This window comes from Ostrea edulis, chromosome 2, assembly GCF_947568905.1.
Source record: "Ostrea edulis chromosome 2, xbOstEdul1.1, whole genome shotgun sequence".
Classification (NCBI taxonomy): Eukaryota; Metazoa; Mollusca; class Bivalvia; order Ostreida; family Ostreidae; genus Ostrea; species Ostrea edulis.
This window is the reverse complement of record NC_079165.1, coordinates 43,955,222-43,972,320: the sequence shown is the minus strand read 5'-3', so window position 1 is coordinate 43,972,320 and position 17,099 is coordinate 43,955,222. Positions and strand designations below refer to the sequence as shown.

The 17,099-nt window shown below is 35.4% G+C and overlaps 2 protein-coding genes across 2 annotated transcripts in view; both read right to left on the bottom strand.

Moving 5' to 3' along the window:
• On the bottom strand, positions 1 to 1,755 carry LOC125667016 (uncharacterized). Its single transcript, XM_048900296.1, has one exon. The coding sequence runs from the start codon at positions 1,753 to 1,755 to the stop codon at positions 1 to 3; it is 1,755 nt and encodes a 584-aa protein (XP_048756253.1).
• A 1,763-nt stretch (positions 1,756 to 3,518) lies between these two features.
• The window catches only part of LOC125667057 (inversin-like), a 73,306-nt gene continuing 59,725 nt past the window's right edge, over positions 3,519 to 17,099 (bottom strand). The window contains exons 27-32 of the mRNA XM_056154135.1: positions 14,378 to 14,610; positions 12,847 to 13,034; positions 11,586 to 11,708; positions 6,902 to 6,997; positions 4,973 to 5,243; positions 3,519 to 4,878 (exon numbers count right to left, since the gene is read on the bottom strand). Coding sequence (XP_056010110.1) covers positions 5,012 to 5,243; positions 6,902 to 6,997; positions 11,586 to 11,708; positions 12,847 to 13,034; positions 14,378 to 14,610 — 872 coding nt within the window. The 3' untranslated portion in view covers positions 3,519 to 4,878; positions 4,973 to 5,011. The remainder of the gene's footprint in view (positions 4,879 to 4,972; positions 5,244 to 6,901; positions 6,998 to 11,585; positions 11,709 to 12,846; positions 13,035 to 14,377; positions 14,611 to 17,099) is intronic.

Here is a 17,099-nt window from a genome sequence, read left to right as displayed (position 1 = left end):
CTAACTGTTGGACAGTAACTGCGAGAGGATCAATTTCCTTTGAACGACACCAAGAACAGAAGATGTTCCACTTAGAGTCATAAATTGCTCCTGTAGATTTTCTGACTGAACTAGAGATACGTTTGGCTGCTCTGTCAGAAAAGCCATCCTGTCTGAAAGATTCCCTGACAGTAACCATGCGTGTAGATGGAGGTTGGAAAGATTCTGATGAACTTTCCTGCCTTTGAATTGAGACAAAAGATCTTTCCTGAGAGGAAGAAGAATTGGTCTCGCACAACACAGTTGAAGAAGATCTGGAAACCAAGATTGTTTTGGCCATGCTGGAGCAATAAGAATGGTCTTGCAAATTTCTACCCTGATTTTGTGTAAAATCTTGGGAAGGAGGCGAAAAGGAGGAAACATGTAAGAAAACATCCCCTTCCAATCGAAAGACATTGCATCCACTGCTAAAGCTTTGTTGTCTGGAATCGGAGAGACAAACGTTGGCAGTTTGCAATTCAGATGCGTAGCAAAGAGGTCTATATGAGGACGATCCCACTTGAGACAGATCTCCTGAAAGACTGCTGGATGCAACTCCCATTCTGTATTCACTGGATGCAGTGACCTTGAGAGAGCATCCGCTACTAGATTCAGATTGCCAGGAACATGCCTGACTGACAAGCGAATTCCCAGGGAACGGCAAAACAACATAATTTCTTTGCACAGAAGGTAAAGAGACTGAGAATGTGTGCCGCCCTGATTCTGCAGATAAGCCACTACTGTTGTATTGTCTGTGGCTATCATCAGAGATTGACCCTGAACAAATTGGGAAAAGTGTTTCAATGCCAGAAGAACAGCCCGCATCTCCAGTAAATTGATGTGTTCTGTCAACTGGAGACCGGACCATATACCTGATGCCTCTCTGCCTTCCAGGGTAGCTCCCCAGCCTGTCAGAGAAGCATCTGTAAACAGGGTCATAGAAGGAACTGGGGGGTCTAGCGAGCAACCTATCATAACATTCTCTCTCACTGACCACCACAGAAGATGAGGATACAATCTGGGAAGAATGGGAATAACAGCTTCCCACTGTTGTGAGGCTGGTACCCAAAATTCCAGAAGATACCACTGAATGGGGCGAATATGAAGACGACCTAAAGGTACTATGTCCATCAGAGAAATCAGAAAACCTATCAGTTGTAGAAACTGGCGAGCTGAAGCCTGTTTGACTGAAAGTAGTTCATCCAACAGATACTGAAGCTTGAGAAATTTCTCCTCTGGAGGAAGAACTATCCCAAGATCTGTTCGAAATTGTTCCCCTATGAAAATGAAACTCTGACTGGGAACTATCTCTGATTTTTCCCAAGAAATAAGGAAACCCAGCTTCAACAGAAGATGAATAACTCGATGAGTATGTTGATGAAGAAGGTTGAAAGAAAAATTCTTGATCAGAGAATCGTCTAGATATGTATGGATGAAAATGGACTGGGAGTGTAGATACGCAACCACTGTTTGAAAATTTTTTGTGAACACTAGTGGAGCAGTAGATAGGCCAAAAGGCATTGCCCTGAAAGCATATACCTTGCCCTCCCAGACCAGACGAAGAAACTTCCGATAAGCCGGAGCTATAGGGACATGAAAATAAGCATCCGTCAGATCTAAAGAAGACGTCCACATCCCTGTATGGAGAGAGGTTCTGATCGACCTGTTGGTCTCCATTTTGAAATGTGGAATCACCAGATACTGATTCAGAAAAGAGAGGTCCAACACAGGTCTCATTTTTCGAAGGAAGGTACGAGAGAAAAGACGTGGATAATTTTTTTGTTGGAACAAGAACTTTACCTTAAAAAACACACCCAGTCACCTTTTCAAACATCGCTTGGACAGAGACCCTGATAAACTGCGAAAAAATGGATATATCGAAGCTATAAGCACTGGTAGGCCTATAGCATACATTCTGATTTGCTCTTCAAATACAATACACACTCGGATCAACTGACCTTCACCTTGTAACAACATATATTGACGATACAATGTAACTTCTACCAACTGGTAGATTTACAACAAAAAATAAAGATACAAAATAATTGAACTTTTAATTATACAAATAATAGAATATTTTATTTCCTAACTTTAAATTGAATTATAAAATTATTTCTTTATTGAACTCGTAGCATCTTGAGTGCGTCAGTAGGCTACTTCGTACTTCCTAAAGACGTGCAGATCACAATTCAAAAATATTAATAAGATTGCTTTATCAAAATAAAATAATGTGATTACCACTCTAAATTTGAATATTTTTATTGATTTGTGTGTGCGTTGTCTTTTTCTTTCTTTCCGAAATGCACGCGTGACAATAGCTTGGCATAGGGGCCTAGTTGTCAACAATTTAACGTATCATAATTTGTCTAATCCAAAAATAAATAATGATTGCACTGTTTATTTTAGAAAAACAGCGCCAATTACAGATGTATAAAGGAATAACATCCCCAAAACAGTTTGTAGACAGCTACCCATATAAACATTATTTACTCACAATTTTGCCGATTTCATACACACTTTACTCGCTATATTTGGGTATTTACGTCGTTATATGTGTGCACTGGTGGCGAACACATATAAAACTCGGACAATTTGTCAACATCGATTTAAATGTTGCCCATGGTAAATGAATTAGGCCCCTAAAAGTTGAGTTTTTAATAATATCTCGCAGTACTTTCACAATCTGAAGGGCGCATGTGACGTCACTGTACCACGTGACTTCCTACCTTTTTGAAATCGGGGCTTAGATTTAAGTCTGTATTGTGGTTAATTATCGCAAAATTTCGGCGAACGAACTATTAGAATTAATTACTATAAGCATAAAGAAGACAAAATGCATGTAATATTGTATACTTTGAAAACATGAGATGTGTCCTTTAAATTAGTTTTGCTGTTTTACGGGTAAAGCGTATTGAATTTTATATACACATGTATCGTCCGACGATGGTATATAGCAATCTACCATTGTATTGAATGTATGGTTCAATAAAGGTAAAATGAGAAGCTTTTGAAATATGTGACAAGTCGGTTATCTTCTAGCATCCTCGTAAAATTCACATTATCAAAGAGATGGGCGGTTCTTCTCTCACTCCTGCGCTCCGCGCACTCGTGACAGAAGGACCGCCCATCTATTTGATAATGTGAATATTACGAGGATGCTAGAAGATAACCATTACTTATCAGAAAGTTTTCGGCCCTAAAGGGCCTCAAACTGTCTGATATTTTTCATACTGAACTGTATTCCGCATATATCCAATACAGAATAGTTCTGATCACCACGTTACTCATACAAGTTCATGATAGAGGGCTTTACCTAATACTTTTAGAAAATCTAAAAGCTTGTGTTTGAATTCATTATTGTACTTATTTGGATTTTTTGTGTTTTTTTAGTTGTTTTTTTTGGGGGGGGGGGGGGGGGGGGGGGGCGCTTCTTTTTTCCCTATTTAATATAATTTCCAGACCAAAACAAAATTAAATTAGTGCATTAAGCAGAAGTCATATTGTTTGACAATGTTTTATTCATTGAATACAAAAGTACAATTACACTTTACTTGCAATATCACATACCAATTTCTGTGGTAAAATAAATAGTCATTGAATCATACATTCAAACAGTAAATGTACATTTCAGATAAGTCATTACAATGTTACATATGTACATAAAGTTGTATGAAAAGGGCTTTATTTGCCCACTAGGATGAACATTTTTGCTTTTGTTTCAAAATAAAGTGCATTTTATGCAAGGATCCTTATGCAATGCAGTTGTTGTTTTCAATTTGATCAGCATCTTCACAAGCCAAGTGTCCGATTGATAAGAGTAAGCGAATCGGACACTTGGGTTGCGAAGATGTTTGATCACGATGAAGAAATAGAATTATGACATCATAAAGATGATGTTATCTTGCTACTTTTGTACTTCGACATAAAATGGCTTTTCCCCCCCAGTTTTTCTTCTAGAAAACACTGAGTGCAGGCATGGACAGACTTTATTTAAACCAGAGTCATCTTTCTAGGATAAAAAAAAAGATATTTGTCCAGAGCTGCACTGTATGTTTTCTAAAAGAAAAATGTTCACTAAAATTAACATTTTAATTAAATCTGATTAAAATGAAGACATTGCATCACTTTAGATGCTATGAACTCCAACTGACTGTAAATATTGGAACAAATTATGTGAAACTGTATTGGGTATCATCTCTTTACTAAAAGAGACTTAGTCTTCCTTTAATCATAAAGATTTAGAACCTCGAGTTTACATGGGCCAAGAAAGAATATTATCATATACAGTCCTTTATAATATTTAGAAAAGGGCATTACACTGCAATATAATTATGAATAAATATTTACTACAGTTCGGCAATGTCTTCACAAATCCATTTATAGAAAGTACTTTCACATTAAATACTTTCCGGTTTTTTTATCTACTTTTTTTGCTAGAGATTGTTGAAACTTTTTTTAAAATTCAAATTCATCATAATTTCTGTATTGATTTGATTTTCTTAGTTTACGATGGCACTTGTGCATATGAATCTATCAGAGAACATGCTTTCTTTTTACGACAAGATAAAAATCTCTCTAAATATACAATGTACATGAAAATGATGAGCATTTTATCATGAATATTTACTAACACTGTTGTATAAAGCATTGACAAAATATGCAGTGTAATTTTGAACAACACTTGATTTCAGACTTCATACAACACATCCAATGAAAGACTTGGACTCTTGTAGATATCAGGTGGCACCATCCTACATGCTTTCTAAATTTTCTGTGGGTAAGCCAATTAGTTTCTCATTTTGCTTTGTAAATGCTCTCAGTCTCAGTGTGAAAATTTATGGAAAGTAAAATTTCAAAAACCTGCAAATAAAGAGAAGTGTATTCTTATATTATAGGGTTATTGTGAATATTGGCACAAGTTGGGTTTAAAAATTCATGTAGTCGGTTAATTTACACATCAGTAATTGGTCCATATAGTTGGTGAATTTACACATCAGTAATTGGTCCATGTTGTTGGTGAATTTACACACACATACCACCAGAGAGATTCCTTTGTAGTGTCCTCAGCCACATTGATCTCCTTGGATTTATCGTAGAGGAGATCCACGGTGATGTTGGTGTATAGTGGATTGTTTGCTTTACTGAGGACATTATAGGTCATTGTTTTTGGACTGTGCAAACCATCTTGTAACCATCTGCCCCTCCAGCCCAGAAAACGCTCGTACCTACAAAAAATAGACATACAAAGTCAATTTTACTGTACAGCCCAGAAAATGCCACAGGCACCTCAAGTATAGATACTACTTACCCCCAACCCCTATAATTTTTTTTTAAGCGATATATCTCCAAAATGTGTGGATTCCCTGTCTAACTCATCTCTCTTTCAATTCATGTAATTATTTCACGCTTTTTTTGTAAGCTTTAGATAATGGCAATGTATTGATAAGACAAATAAATTATATTGACACCTATTTCAGATGTTTCATCAAATCAAAAAGAATGAATTCAATACTGAACCACTTTATACAATATAAAATGGTTTGTAGCATGTTCTTTTTTTTTTTAAATCAATATCATATAATATGTTTATGTATTCCTTAAATCAACAAGGGGCCTGTAGGCCTTAGTGGTCTCCTTAGTATACAAAAACCTTACAAGTATATATACATAAATATAGTAAGCGTTCCATGTTGATGGTGCAATGAGCATACATGTATCTTTCAAACCCAGAGAATGGAATAAACATCAGATTGGTTTTGGCCCTGCCTCCCAGCCCCCAAGGACATGAAATTCAAAAATCTTGTTCCCCTTGCCTTAATAATGCTACATTCCAATTCTAGTAAAAAAACAATGGGCCCACAGGCATTTAAGCTCACCTGGGTACCATAGCCCATACATGTACATAGTTAAGATCTTTCTAAATATGCATACAATTTCCATTTTATTACAAAAGAAAGAAAAATGAAGTTTGAAGCATTTAAATCAGCCTTTATTCAATTGCACTAGAGAGCCATATTGGCCCCACCCTAGGGCTTAAACCCTTAACCAAGGGGCCATGATTTTCACAATTTAGGTAGAGATCTTCATGGACATCATACCCATGCATTTAGGTTTTCTCACGCATATCTGAGAGTAGAGAATACAATTGACTGGAAAATTGTTGAGTGTGGCAGAATATAGCAAAACAAACAAACATTCTCCAAGATTTAATATATCGCTACTATATCGCCATATTGGTCCCACCCCCCATGTGTGGGAGTAGAAAAGAAACTTTTGAAAAATTGGCATTTTTTGCAATTTTGGCCCTACCCATGAGGCTCTGGAGGAGTTAAGATCATAAATTTCACAATTTACATTCCTCTTATTCCAAAGAAGCTTCACGCTAAAAATGGTAACAATTAGCGTTGAGGTTTTTAAGAAGTTAAAAATGTTAAATTGTTAATGGACGACACACAAAGACTAATGGCAATAGGTCACCTGAGTGACTCAGGCGACCTTAAAATTGGCCCAGTAGTATTTGGGAAGAAGTTAAAAGATGCTGAAATGTTAATGCACAATGAGCAATGCACTCTCCAAGGTGATAAAAAAAAAAATCAAAATATGTCATTTGAGTATACCCAGGTGACTTCATGAAAATAGATACAGTATGTCTTTTAAACAAAATAATCATATCTCTTACAAAACATCCATGCACATGGAAACCTTGCAAAATGCTTCAAACCATTAACAATGCAATCCAGTGCCAATAAATTTTTCTTTTCCAGGTAACTTCAAAATTTCATGTGAAATTTTTTAATGTTCAATAGTGGAAGCAGCATGACAGATTATGGGTAAGAATTATTTGCTGTAATTCGGATAAATCAAATGATAGTGTAACAAATACCCATTTTCTGCTCTGGACTCTTTTTTGTGCCGCACCATTTTGTATCTTCCTATGTGCTCTGGCGGCCTAGTTAATAAATACCCCGCTTCTTGTATTCTACAAAAAAAAAAGAAGAAAATTAGAATTTTTTAAAAATAGCATCTACCGCATCTTTTATTCTAAAGAGTTTATTCATGAGAACTAAATTTTCAAAAAATGACTAGTCTTGTGAAATTACACATAAAAAATGTTCTCACAAATATAATCTGATTTACAGTACCACACTCAAGACAGTATAAATCTTACATGTAAATTGTACATGACATTGCAGTTATTTATAGGAGTATTTAAACAAATATAACCCATGCATGCACTAAGAGCTTGTTCTGTGGATGGTCAGTTTTTAAATTGAGGCAAGCTATTGACAAACAAGTTGATGTTACAGGAGTTTCTTTCAGAATTTTGCAAATTTTATGGTCATTATAACAATCTGATTTACGAATACAACCTGTCCTGTGTCAAATGCTGTCTGGCATGTCTCATAACAATTTAGGCCATTTTTTACTACAGGTTACTCTGCTTACTCAATCAAGTTATAGAGCTCACAGCAGGTGTGACCGGTCAACAGGGGATACTTACTCCTAGGCACCTGATCCCACCTCTGGTATGCCCAAGGGTCCGGGTTTACCCAACTCTTAATTTTGTATTCCTTATAGGAGTTATGAGACTGATCACTCTTCGTTATCTTCACCTTATCAGATATGACATGGAAAATAGGAAAAGTTTGTGAATTTTTTAAATGAACATGTGTATTTTCACAACTTATTGTAATTTATCGTAAAAAACAATTTCTGGGATGATCATCACCATCCACCTCTCCTACTTCATTACATTGATTTCCTCACTTTTCAGCATCATTTCATTTCAGAATAATGTTAATGTAGTTATGTACCAATTGAAAACTTCATGACAATTTCAAAATTACAATCCCGTGGGGATCTGGGTTAGAATAGGTCCTCAGTACCCCTTGCTTTTTCAATTTCAATTTCAATAAGGATAATCAGCAAAATCCACTATGTAGACATCCCGCTTGTTGTAAAAGGCGACTAAATGGGGTGGTCCTTCAGATGAGCCCGCAAAAACCGAGGTCCCGTGTCACAGCAGGTGTGGCACGATAAAGATCCCTCCCTGCTCAAAGGCCATAAGCACCGAGCATAGGCCTAAATTTTGCAGCCCTTTACAGGCAATAGTGATGTCTCCATATGAGTGAAATATTCTCAAGAGGGACGTTAACCAATATTCAATCAATCAATCAATCAAAATTACACTAATAATTCAAACCATGCAAGGTCACAGAAATTTGGTTTTGTGAGATACACTGTATACCCAATCAGTGATTTACAGCAAGTCACAGAGTACTGTCATAGCTCTGGGGTCTTTAAACATGTCATATCTACAATACTGTGCTTTGGTCATGCATTTTGCCAATTTTTTTGATCTGTAGCAGTCCCAATGAGACACAATCTAACAGGAAGCAGATGTAAAGCAGACACATTAAAATGCATCACTAAGATACAGTGGAGCCTCGGTAATCCGGACGCCATTAATCCGGACGCTTCACCTTCCGGACGATTTTTCTAGGGAACAGAATTTTTATACATTATTTTGCATCATTAATCCGGAAATTCGCGTTCCGGATCCGTACAGTCACTTTTTACTACAAAACGTTATAATGCATTGAAAATTGTACTGTTAATCCGGACGGTAATTTTGTTTAGGGAAGGTTTGTGTCGGACAATTTGAGCAAGGCATAAATTATAAAGAAAACAAGCCAAACTGTCTAATTGAAGCGATTACCTGTACCCTGTCAACACCTCCCTCCAATTAGGTGGTGTGTGATGACAAGTCCGTTAGATAGCACGTGCCGATCGAGACATTGTATTGCCACTTTTCGCACATAAGATCTTTATTGCGTGTAGTGTTGAATTTATGTAAATAAATCTGTAGCATATTATTTTATAGTCTTGATCAATACCCCAATAGTATTCATAAATTAAACATCATGCCGTAATGATATTTTTTTTAACTGTTACACATACCAGTTGTACTTATTCGTAAATTGATATCGGCTTATTCAAATCTAAAGAGTGTAGATTATACTTCTAGATTCTGGATTTTATACTGTTGATTGGCGTGAAATATACATGTATGTTCATGCGCATGTATATGTAGTAAGTTTTTAATGTTTAGAATGTCACGCATGTAGAATGTACCTGTGTACGATTGATTCTTGTTACGATGTTGTAGAGCTTTATTGCTTTCGAATTTTTAAACTCTGGGTAGAAGTGAGAAAATTACCATTTTAAGGAAAATGACAATTAAATTCTGTATGTACCTGTAATGTTAGTTTCACCCGAGTTTTGTTCCGTTATTATCGCATCATGAAAATAATAGGTGCGCGTGATTAGATCAAAGCAGTAGTAGGTCTTGATATTACGAGCTTAAATGATTTTGTTCTCCCGATATTGTCTTGGATAATTATAGAATAAGAAATATAAACTCTGGCAGATTGAATTTTGGTTGAAGAATGTTGTCAACTGACATGATAATCACGAAATTTTGGACGATGAAGATTGTTTTAACAGACCGCCGAACCCGTGAATCGTGACAGATGGAAATTACCGGCCTCTTTAAGAAATAAAAGTGTGATGAAATGTTTGAAGTGTAAATGATTATGTTAGTTACTAATGATTTATTTACTTATAGTTACATAAAGTGCTTCATTATTTGTTTTAGTGCATACGGTACACAGTTTTGTATATTTATTTGTAGGGATCATATGTATGTACAATGTAAGCACAGGCAAATACACTGAACACGTACATTAAATTTTAGTGCTTTGAAATACATGTAAATGTTAACATTATCATAATTTATTTACTAATGCAAATGGTTAAATCCAATATAGAATGTGTTTAATTCACTATGCATCAATAATGTAGGCACATATTGGTTACTTATGCAAAGGTAGAAAATATGCGATTCAATTATCCGGACGCTTCATTTATCCGGACGATTTTGCTGGGAACCAAAGTGTCCGGATTAATGAGGCTCCACTGTACATGATACGCAAGTCTGCAACTACATGTACAGGATGCATATATATTAGTGTGTGCTTGATGTCACAAGCTGTGATGCTGTCAATTGCAATTCCAAATTGAGGCCACAATGACCTACTTTTGGGTCACAACACCCATCCACCCCCAGATGCATCAACTCCCCAAGATGCATCAACTGACCAAGTCTGATAGCCTCACAGAGTGAAAGATATGACCTGGCTCCTGGCAATAAAACTTCTGTAAAAATGAGACTGAGAAGAAAGCCTATACCATAATACAGCCTGTCAAAAGACGAGTGTATAAATAATGATAAAAACAGACACAGGAATTCACTCCATTGTCTGCTGGAGAAGTATAGTTAAAATGTTGATCAGTATCAACAATGTACAACCTAATAACTCTACACACTATAAAATCTAAATTCAAATCCAAACTAACACTCCATTCAATATGCTGGTCAAAGAGGCTAGATGTATATCTGATATATACTTTCAAAAACTAAAAGACATTTCTTAAATAAATACACTGGAGGAAATGCATGTAAACAGTGATAAACGCTTCAAATATTGAATATTCTTCAAACTAAAATTACAAAATGATTAAATAAGGATTTTAGCAATTTTGACACCATAAGCTACCGGGTATAGTTCATGAAAAGAAATTGATACATGTATATGGGGTTTTTTCCCACATCAAGAAAGTGCATGTTGACTGGGAAAAGATACACAGGGGGTAAGACAAAGCAGACACAGCCATGCCTGATAGCACAATACAGACATGACCAAGTATTCTGAGTCTAGTCTAAAGCAGGTATAAATTTTATGGAGCAGACACAAAGTAGACTCATAGTCTGTTTTACGCATCTGCTATCATGATGTTAGGTTGTGTCTTGCTTGGAGTGTACCTATCAAAAGCATGAGAATGAAATTATGCCTCAGAAATTGTTGTCATCTAGAGTATTAATCTTCATCTATTACATGTTTATGGGCTGTATTTAAATTCTGAAGCTGGCATTTATGTGCACTGAGATTGTTTTATACATGTTTTAAATCTTATTGTTTGTTTCATTTGTGCTTTTGAACGTGATCATTTAATATCAATATCATCAAAACTGATCCACAGAGAACTTTTTTGTTCAAAACTTTTTAATAATAATCTGCTAAAAGTTTAATTTCCACCTCTCAATCTTCATGAACATGGGGCAAAAGTCGACTACAAAATGGGAAAATATAGTCCACGTAACTGCACCCTTTTGAAACAAATTCATTGCTGCATTTAATGTCAATTCCCATTCTAAATGAAAATCAAATGTGAATGGTTTCTATGCTTTTGTTCAATTAATATATCTGTTCCCACTCCTTCAATACTAAGTGCATTTGCATATTCCCTTACATGGATATCATAAAATATGGTAAAACTCACTGATTACAGACATGAGTAATAGATAAACATAGCATGTAGTTGAGGGTGTTTCCCCTGCTAGGCAGTATCACCCCGGAGAGCGTGTTTTTTAACAAGAAACGGAAATATATTTTCATATTTTTTTTATATCTTAGTACCTGAAAATGAAATAAATATGATCATACCTTGCTGAGAGATCATCATCCTCATTACCCCATCCCCAGTAAGAATTGGCATAACCATTAATGACTTTAAAAACATCTTTCTTCATGGCTATAACACCACCAGCATAATTATAATACATTACACTGAAAGAGATCAAAATAAAGGAGTAAATTATCACTAAACATGCCCAAGTCCTCTGACTAGGCCTACTACTTTACAAGTTATCAGCAAACATAAAAAAGTAAATTATCACTAAACATGCCTAAGTCCTCTGACTAGGCTTAATATTTCAGAAGTTATCAGTAAACATAAAGCTTTTTGTTGCACAAAAACTGAAAGACAAAGGAAAAATTATGTGCCCCTGAATCTTCAATTCTGGGAGCATAAAAAAGGAAGCTGACAAATATCTAGATAAATTATTTCTTTCATGACAAATACTGTACATGTACGACATGCACATGCAGCATACTACAATCATCTTTAAAGCTATATATATGCCGTATTAATTGGGTATTACCATAGGAATAAAAGGCATGTGTTTTATATCAGGCTACATAAGTTATACACTTTTAATATACAAATTTAACTCCATCAGATTAAAAAGTAATCCAGAACACTAATTTCCTATCTAATCATTTATTCTTAAAGTCAGATAGTGAACACCCAATTTTAAAATGATGTCGCCAGATGAATTTAGAAAGTAAACAATTACATGGCAATGTGAAAGCGTGGACGGCCTTCAAGTTGGCGGGACACAATCAGCAATAAAAACAGTCAGATGGAAAACAGGATAGAGAGAACCACTTTGAGCTATGGAGAGGGAATTAAATTTCATGTTTAACATGAAATCACCATTCAGTATGACTACATACTGTAAATGAAATCCTCATCTCCCATGATGTTTCTTATTTTCTTACACACTTGCACACATTCACCATAAAAATCACTCCTTCATAAATATGCATTAGAAATTACCATTTTCCCCTTACATTGAATAAACCAGTACTCCTTTAATACCAGTATATGATTTTTAAAAAGTTGTCAAATCTTATTATTTTTCATAGTTTATCATAATGACAAAATACACGGTCTGGTTTTTTAACGTCGAACAAAATACTGTTTAATACGGCATATACATCTTTAAAAGACACAGAATTTTGCAATCACTAGCAATCAAAACATTTAGTTGTACATGTATTATCATCAAACCAATAAACTATCTTCTTTACTAATTCTGAGTAAATATTTGAAAAGAATCCTCTCCAAACTTGGACTACTCACTGGTAACGCATCTCATCTATGGCAGACGACAAATGTCTAGCATGATCATCACACAGATAAATGTTTTTATTATTTTCAGGGATCATGTCCACATCATGGAAAATAAAACAATCAAACTGGTCGTCCTTCAGTGCTTCCTTAAATCCGACATTCATCAGCTTCCCCCTGTTAAAGCTGTCATTTGTGGCCTAAAATTCATAATCAGGATACTTGCAAGGAAATCTGAATACAGCATGGAAACGGGTACTTAGTTTAATTTAGTTAATCATAATTTAGTGAGAAACTCAATAGGATCAGGTAACAGGCATAGCCTATGTGGGCCCTCTCCCACAGGTACTTATCTACCTGTAATAAACTTAAACTATCTCAGAACTGTCCAGCTAATTTAATGACCATTTTTTTTCAATGCTTATACACATCAATACATGCATATATTGACTTGTGTTGGATTGTGAACAGTTGTATCCATAACAATTTGTATGTGCTAATGAAAGCATGTTCAATAAGTGCACTCCATACTGTGTCCATAGATTTCACATCAAATTTCATGGATTTGTCAAGATTCTTAGTAAACCTATCTATATTCTTCTTTTATGAACAGAAATTGTACTTTGTTGAACCACAAGAACAATGAAAATTGGTGTTCAACAAGAAATTTGTAATTTTACTTGATGAGTGCAAAAGAGGGAAAGTTCATATATATGACATGATTCAACCCTATAATTTCAGATTCAACCCTATAATTTTCAGATAATTCAAAACTAAGTGTTAAAAAAGATAATGATATGCCAGCTCATCTGAATCAAATTAACTCCACAGAAGAACAGGATTCTAAACTTTTGCATGAACTATACATCATAATTAATACATAAAGATTACAGTAGTACGAACTTGTTTTGTATAGAGTAATAAAACAAAAACAATTTCATATCAATTTGAAAACTTGCCAAATTTGTGTTTGTAAGATTTTTAAATTTAGTCTATCCTAAAATGGCTCAATCCTGACCTTGGGTGAGGGTGAGACCACCAATTTAATATGCTGCAGTTACCTTTTGGAGTTTCCCCCACATAATTACCTTCTTATGACCAATTTCTCCATTGTAAGAAAATCATTAAGGATTTTTCTTTGATAGAGCATCATCAATGAAGTAAAATATTTTGCAGTGATTTTTTTCAAAATTGATTTGATGTAGCTTTTCATGGGCAGTCTTGGGTTCTTTAGATTACACAAAACAGTTCTGGGTTTGATCTTTACTTACTTTTTGCATTTGAATACTTATTAGAATTTTGATAATTTTGAATTTTCTCGAAGTTCCAGAATCCTCATCCTAGATTGCAAAGCTGTCCCCCTAGTACAGTTTCCAAATCGTACTAATTAAGATAAGATGTCCCCTAGTAAAGCTTCCAAACCGTACTAATTAAGATTCTTTTGAATTCGCCAAATTAAAAAAAACAAATATACAATAATTTTAAGATGACTAAAATTAATTCTTCACCAAGACAATCCAATTATGCAATACATTGTACATACCTGTTCTATCACAAATATTCGATAGTAAATGTTCTGCCTCCTCAGCATGGGGTGAAGTCTAGAGAGCAGTAGTTTTAAATGAAAGTATCTGTTTCTGTATGGGACAATAATGGCCACTTTCTGGTAGGAGGTACACCCCTCAGGCTTCCCCACACCTCCCTTCTGTACGGATGGATTTTGATGATGTATTGAAGTTAAATCATGATCATGAAAAATATCAATGTCTTCCACATCTGCAAGAACAAAAAAGCGTCTATGTACCTCTGACCATGTCTTCCATACAAAAAAATCTGAATATATTATGAAATACACACATTGATTACATATATATGTCTTACTGTTATGCCCTCTGGGCCCAAAATTAGAATAAACTTATCTTATCTTATCTATATAACCTAATCTTCTTACATTGATTACATATATAACCTAATCTTGATACTGGTAATAATGATATAACATTGATTACATCTAATCTTGTTACTGGTAATAATGATACAACAATTTTCATCCTTACAACACAATAGACATAAATTTACTTCAAAACTAAAAGTATGGAACAAAACCGATGAATACTGTAGACTAGTTAGTCCATGGACTTATTGGACTAGTAGCGGTCTTGATAGCGGCATTAAAAAAATTAAATGAAATTGAATAAGATAAAAATAGAACACAACAAGAGGTACTGTGAGCATTGCTCACTAAGAATATCCCCCGCCTACCCCAATCTCCCAAAGGGTGTTGTTAATAAGTATAAATTACCTCTTTCTTGAGTGTAAAAAAGAAAGAGCATGACAAAACCTTGGGTAGTCTCTTCTCCAGGAGTGTGCTTGACCTTTGACCCCAAAATCGATAGGGAACAGCTCCGTCCTATGGGTAGTCCATATGTATAATATGGTGACTGTAAGTGGAAAGGATAATTAAATGCTTTAAAGCCCGGAAACCATATTGCTACTTCGATGTCCAGTGCATTTGACCTTGACCTTTTGACTCCAAAATCGATAGGGAAATCTTCGTCCCATGGGTAGTCCATATGTATGGTATGATATGGTGACTGTAAGTGGAAAGGATAACGCTTTAAAGCCCAGAAACCATTGCGTCTACAGACGGACGGACAGTCCGATTCCAGTATACCCCCCACCCCCCAACTTTGTTGCGGGGGTATAATAAGGATAAAAAGAAAAGCATACAAACACATGATAATATAGAATAAAAGTATCACCACTGAACCTCTCCCTGACTGTACTAGACCCCTACCTAGAGAATCCCATGGAATTCTGCACAGTTTATCAGCTTCTTCTTTTTCAAGTAAGTGGTATTTGATAAGTGTTGTCGGTTCAGTAAAAATACAATGAATTCGATAATTAAATAATGCAAATGTCACAAATCCAATATATATCACAAAAACAGCTAAAGGTAGACTTCTTTTCCCCAGTGCCAAAAATGACACTGCATATCGCCTGGAGATTGTAATCTGTTTAAAAAAAAGATAAAGTATTATTTACATATTCAGGTGAGCAAAAATATACAATATAAGGAACAAGAAGGCAATCCAAGTATTTGATTTTGGGACACAAAATCTTAAGTCTGGTGCTCTATGAGCCAATCTGATAATGACAATCAATCCAATCTAATATGCACCATATTTGTCCCCCTTTTTGTCTTCATGCCTGAAAACAACCATGCATGCTCTACCCTGGCATATATTTTCATCTGTCAGTCTCAGTAAAAGGTCAACAAGTTTTTTTTAGGTCTTGATATCAGGGGCCTGGGCCTTTCCAATTGGGAAAAAATAGCGATATTTGCTTGAAATTGGGAAAAAAAACACTTCTTACAAAGAAGGGGGAAAAACCCTTTGCATTAAGGTATAATTGGACTCCCTCTAACTTTCAATTTGGTCAAAGCTTACCTCATTAAGCAGAGGGAAAAAATTAGGTTTACAAAACAATTTTGAAGCAAAAATTGTAATCTGTGAAGATTTATGAACAATAAGGCTACCCTGCTTTGATTTATTTCCATTGTGCTTTAATGCAAAAAATTGGGAAAAATACATGTGCCTGCTTTTCAGCATTCGGAATGGGGTCTTATTTCGGCCTCTACAGATCCTTAAAAAAAATACCCTGGTCAATAAGAATAACACCAAATGGCCAGGTTGAGATTCTGGGTCCTTCTATATTCAGTAAAATGAGATATCAATATAGGCTTTGGTGTTTTAAGTTTGGTGTATCTTCATCCATCCTCCCTGATGATCTAGCGTATTAAAAATACATTATGTCAGATGAATCTCAAAATTTTAAATATTTCCCTGTCGAACCTGATTCACACGTCTGAACTCAAAATTGTACGTTCGTGTACAGGAATCTGTAATGGATGTTTCTAATATATATATACAGTATAATTTGTCCAAACCGGCCTCTGAGTACTCCGGCGCTCTGTCAATTCCGGCCACAAAATATAGTCCCTAACATTTCTTTAACAAATCCTTTATTAATAATTCCCTGTACTCCGGATCCTGCGTATTCTGTATATCGGCCGGCTTACACAGTCCCAACTGCTATCAATTAACTTTAATTATCCTGTGTAAACCGGCCCCTCGATGATGCACCACCCTAATTGTTGCGGTCAATGGTATTCCGTGTACACAAGGTCCCAACTGCTCGTAATTAGCTCTAATTATCGCATTTAAACCAGCCACCCCACGATGACCAACCTGTTGGTATTCGGT

Coding starts and splice junctions, on each gene's coding strand:
- LOC125667016 (XM_048900296.1), bottom strand. CDS start 1,755: ATGAGACCTGTGTTGGACCTCTCTTTTCTGAATCAGTATCTGGTGATT.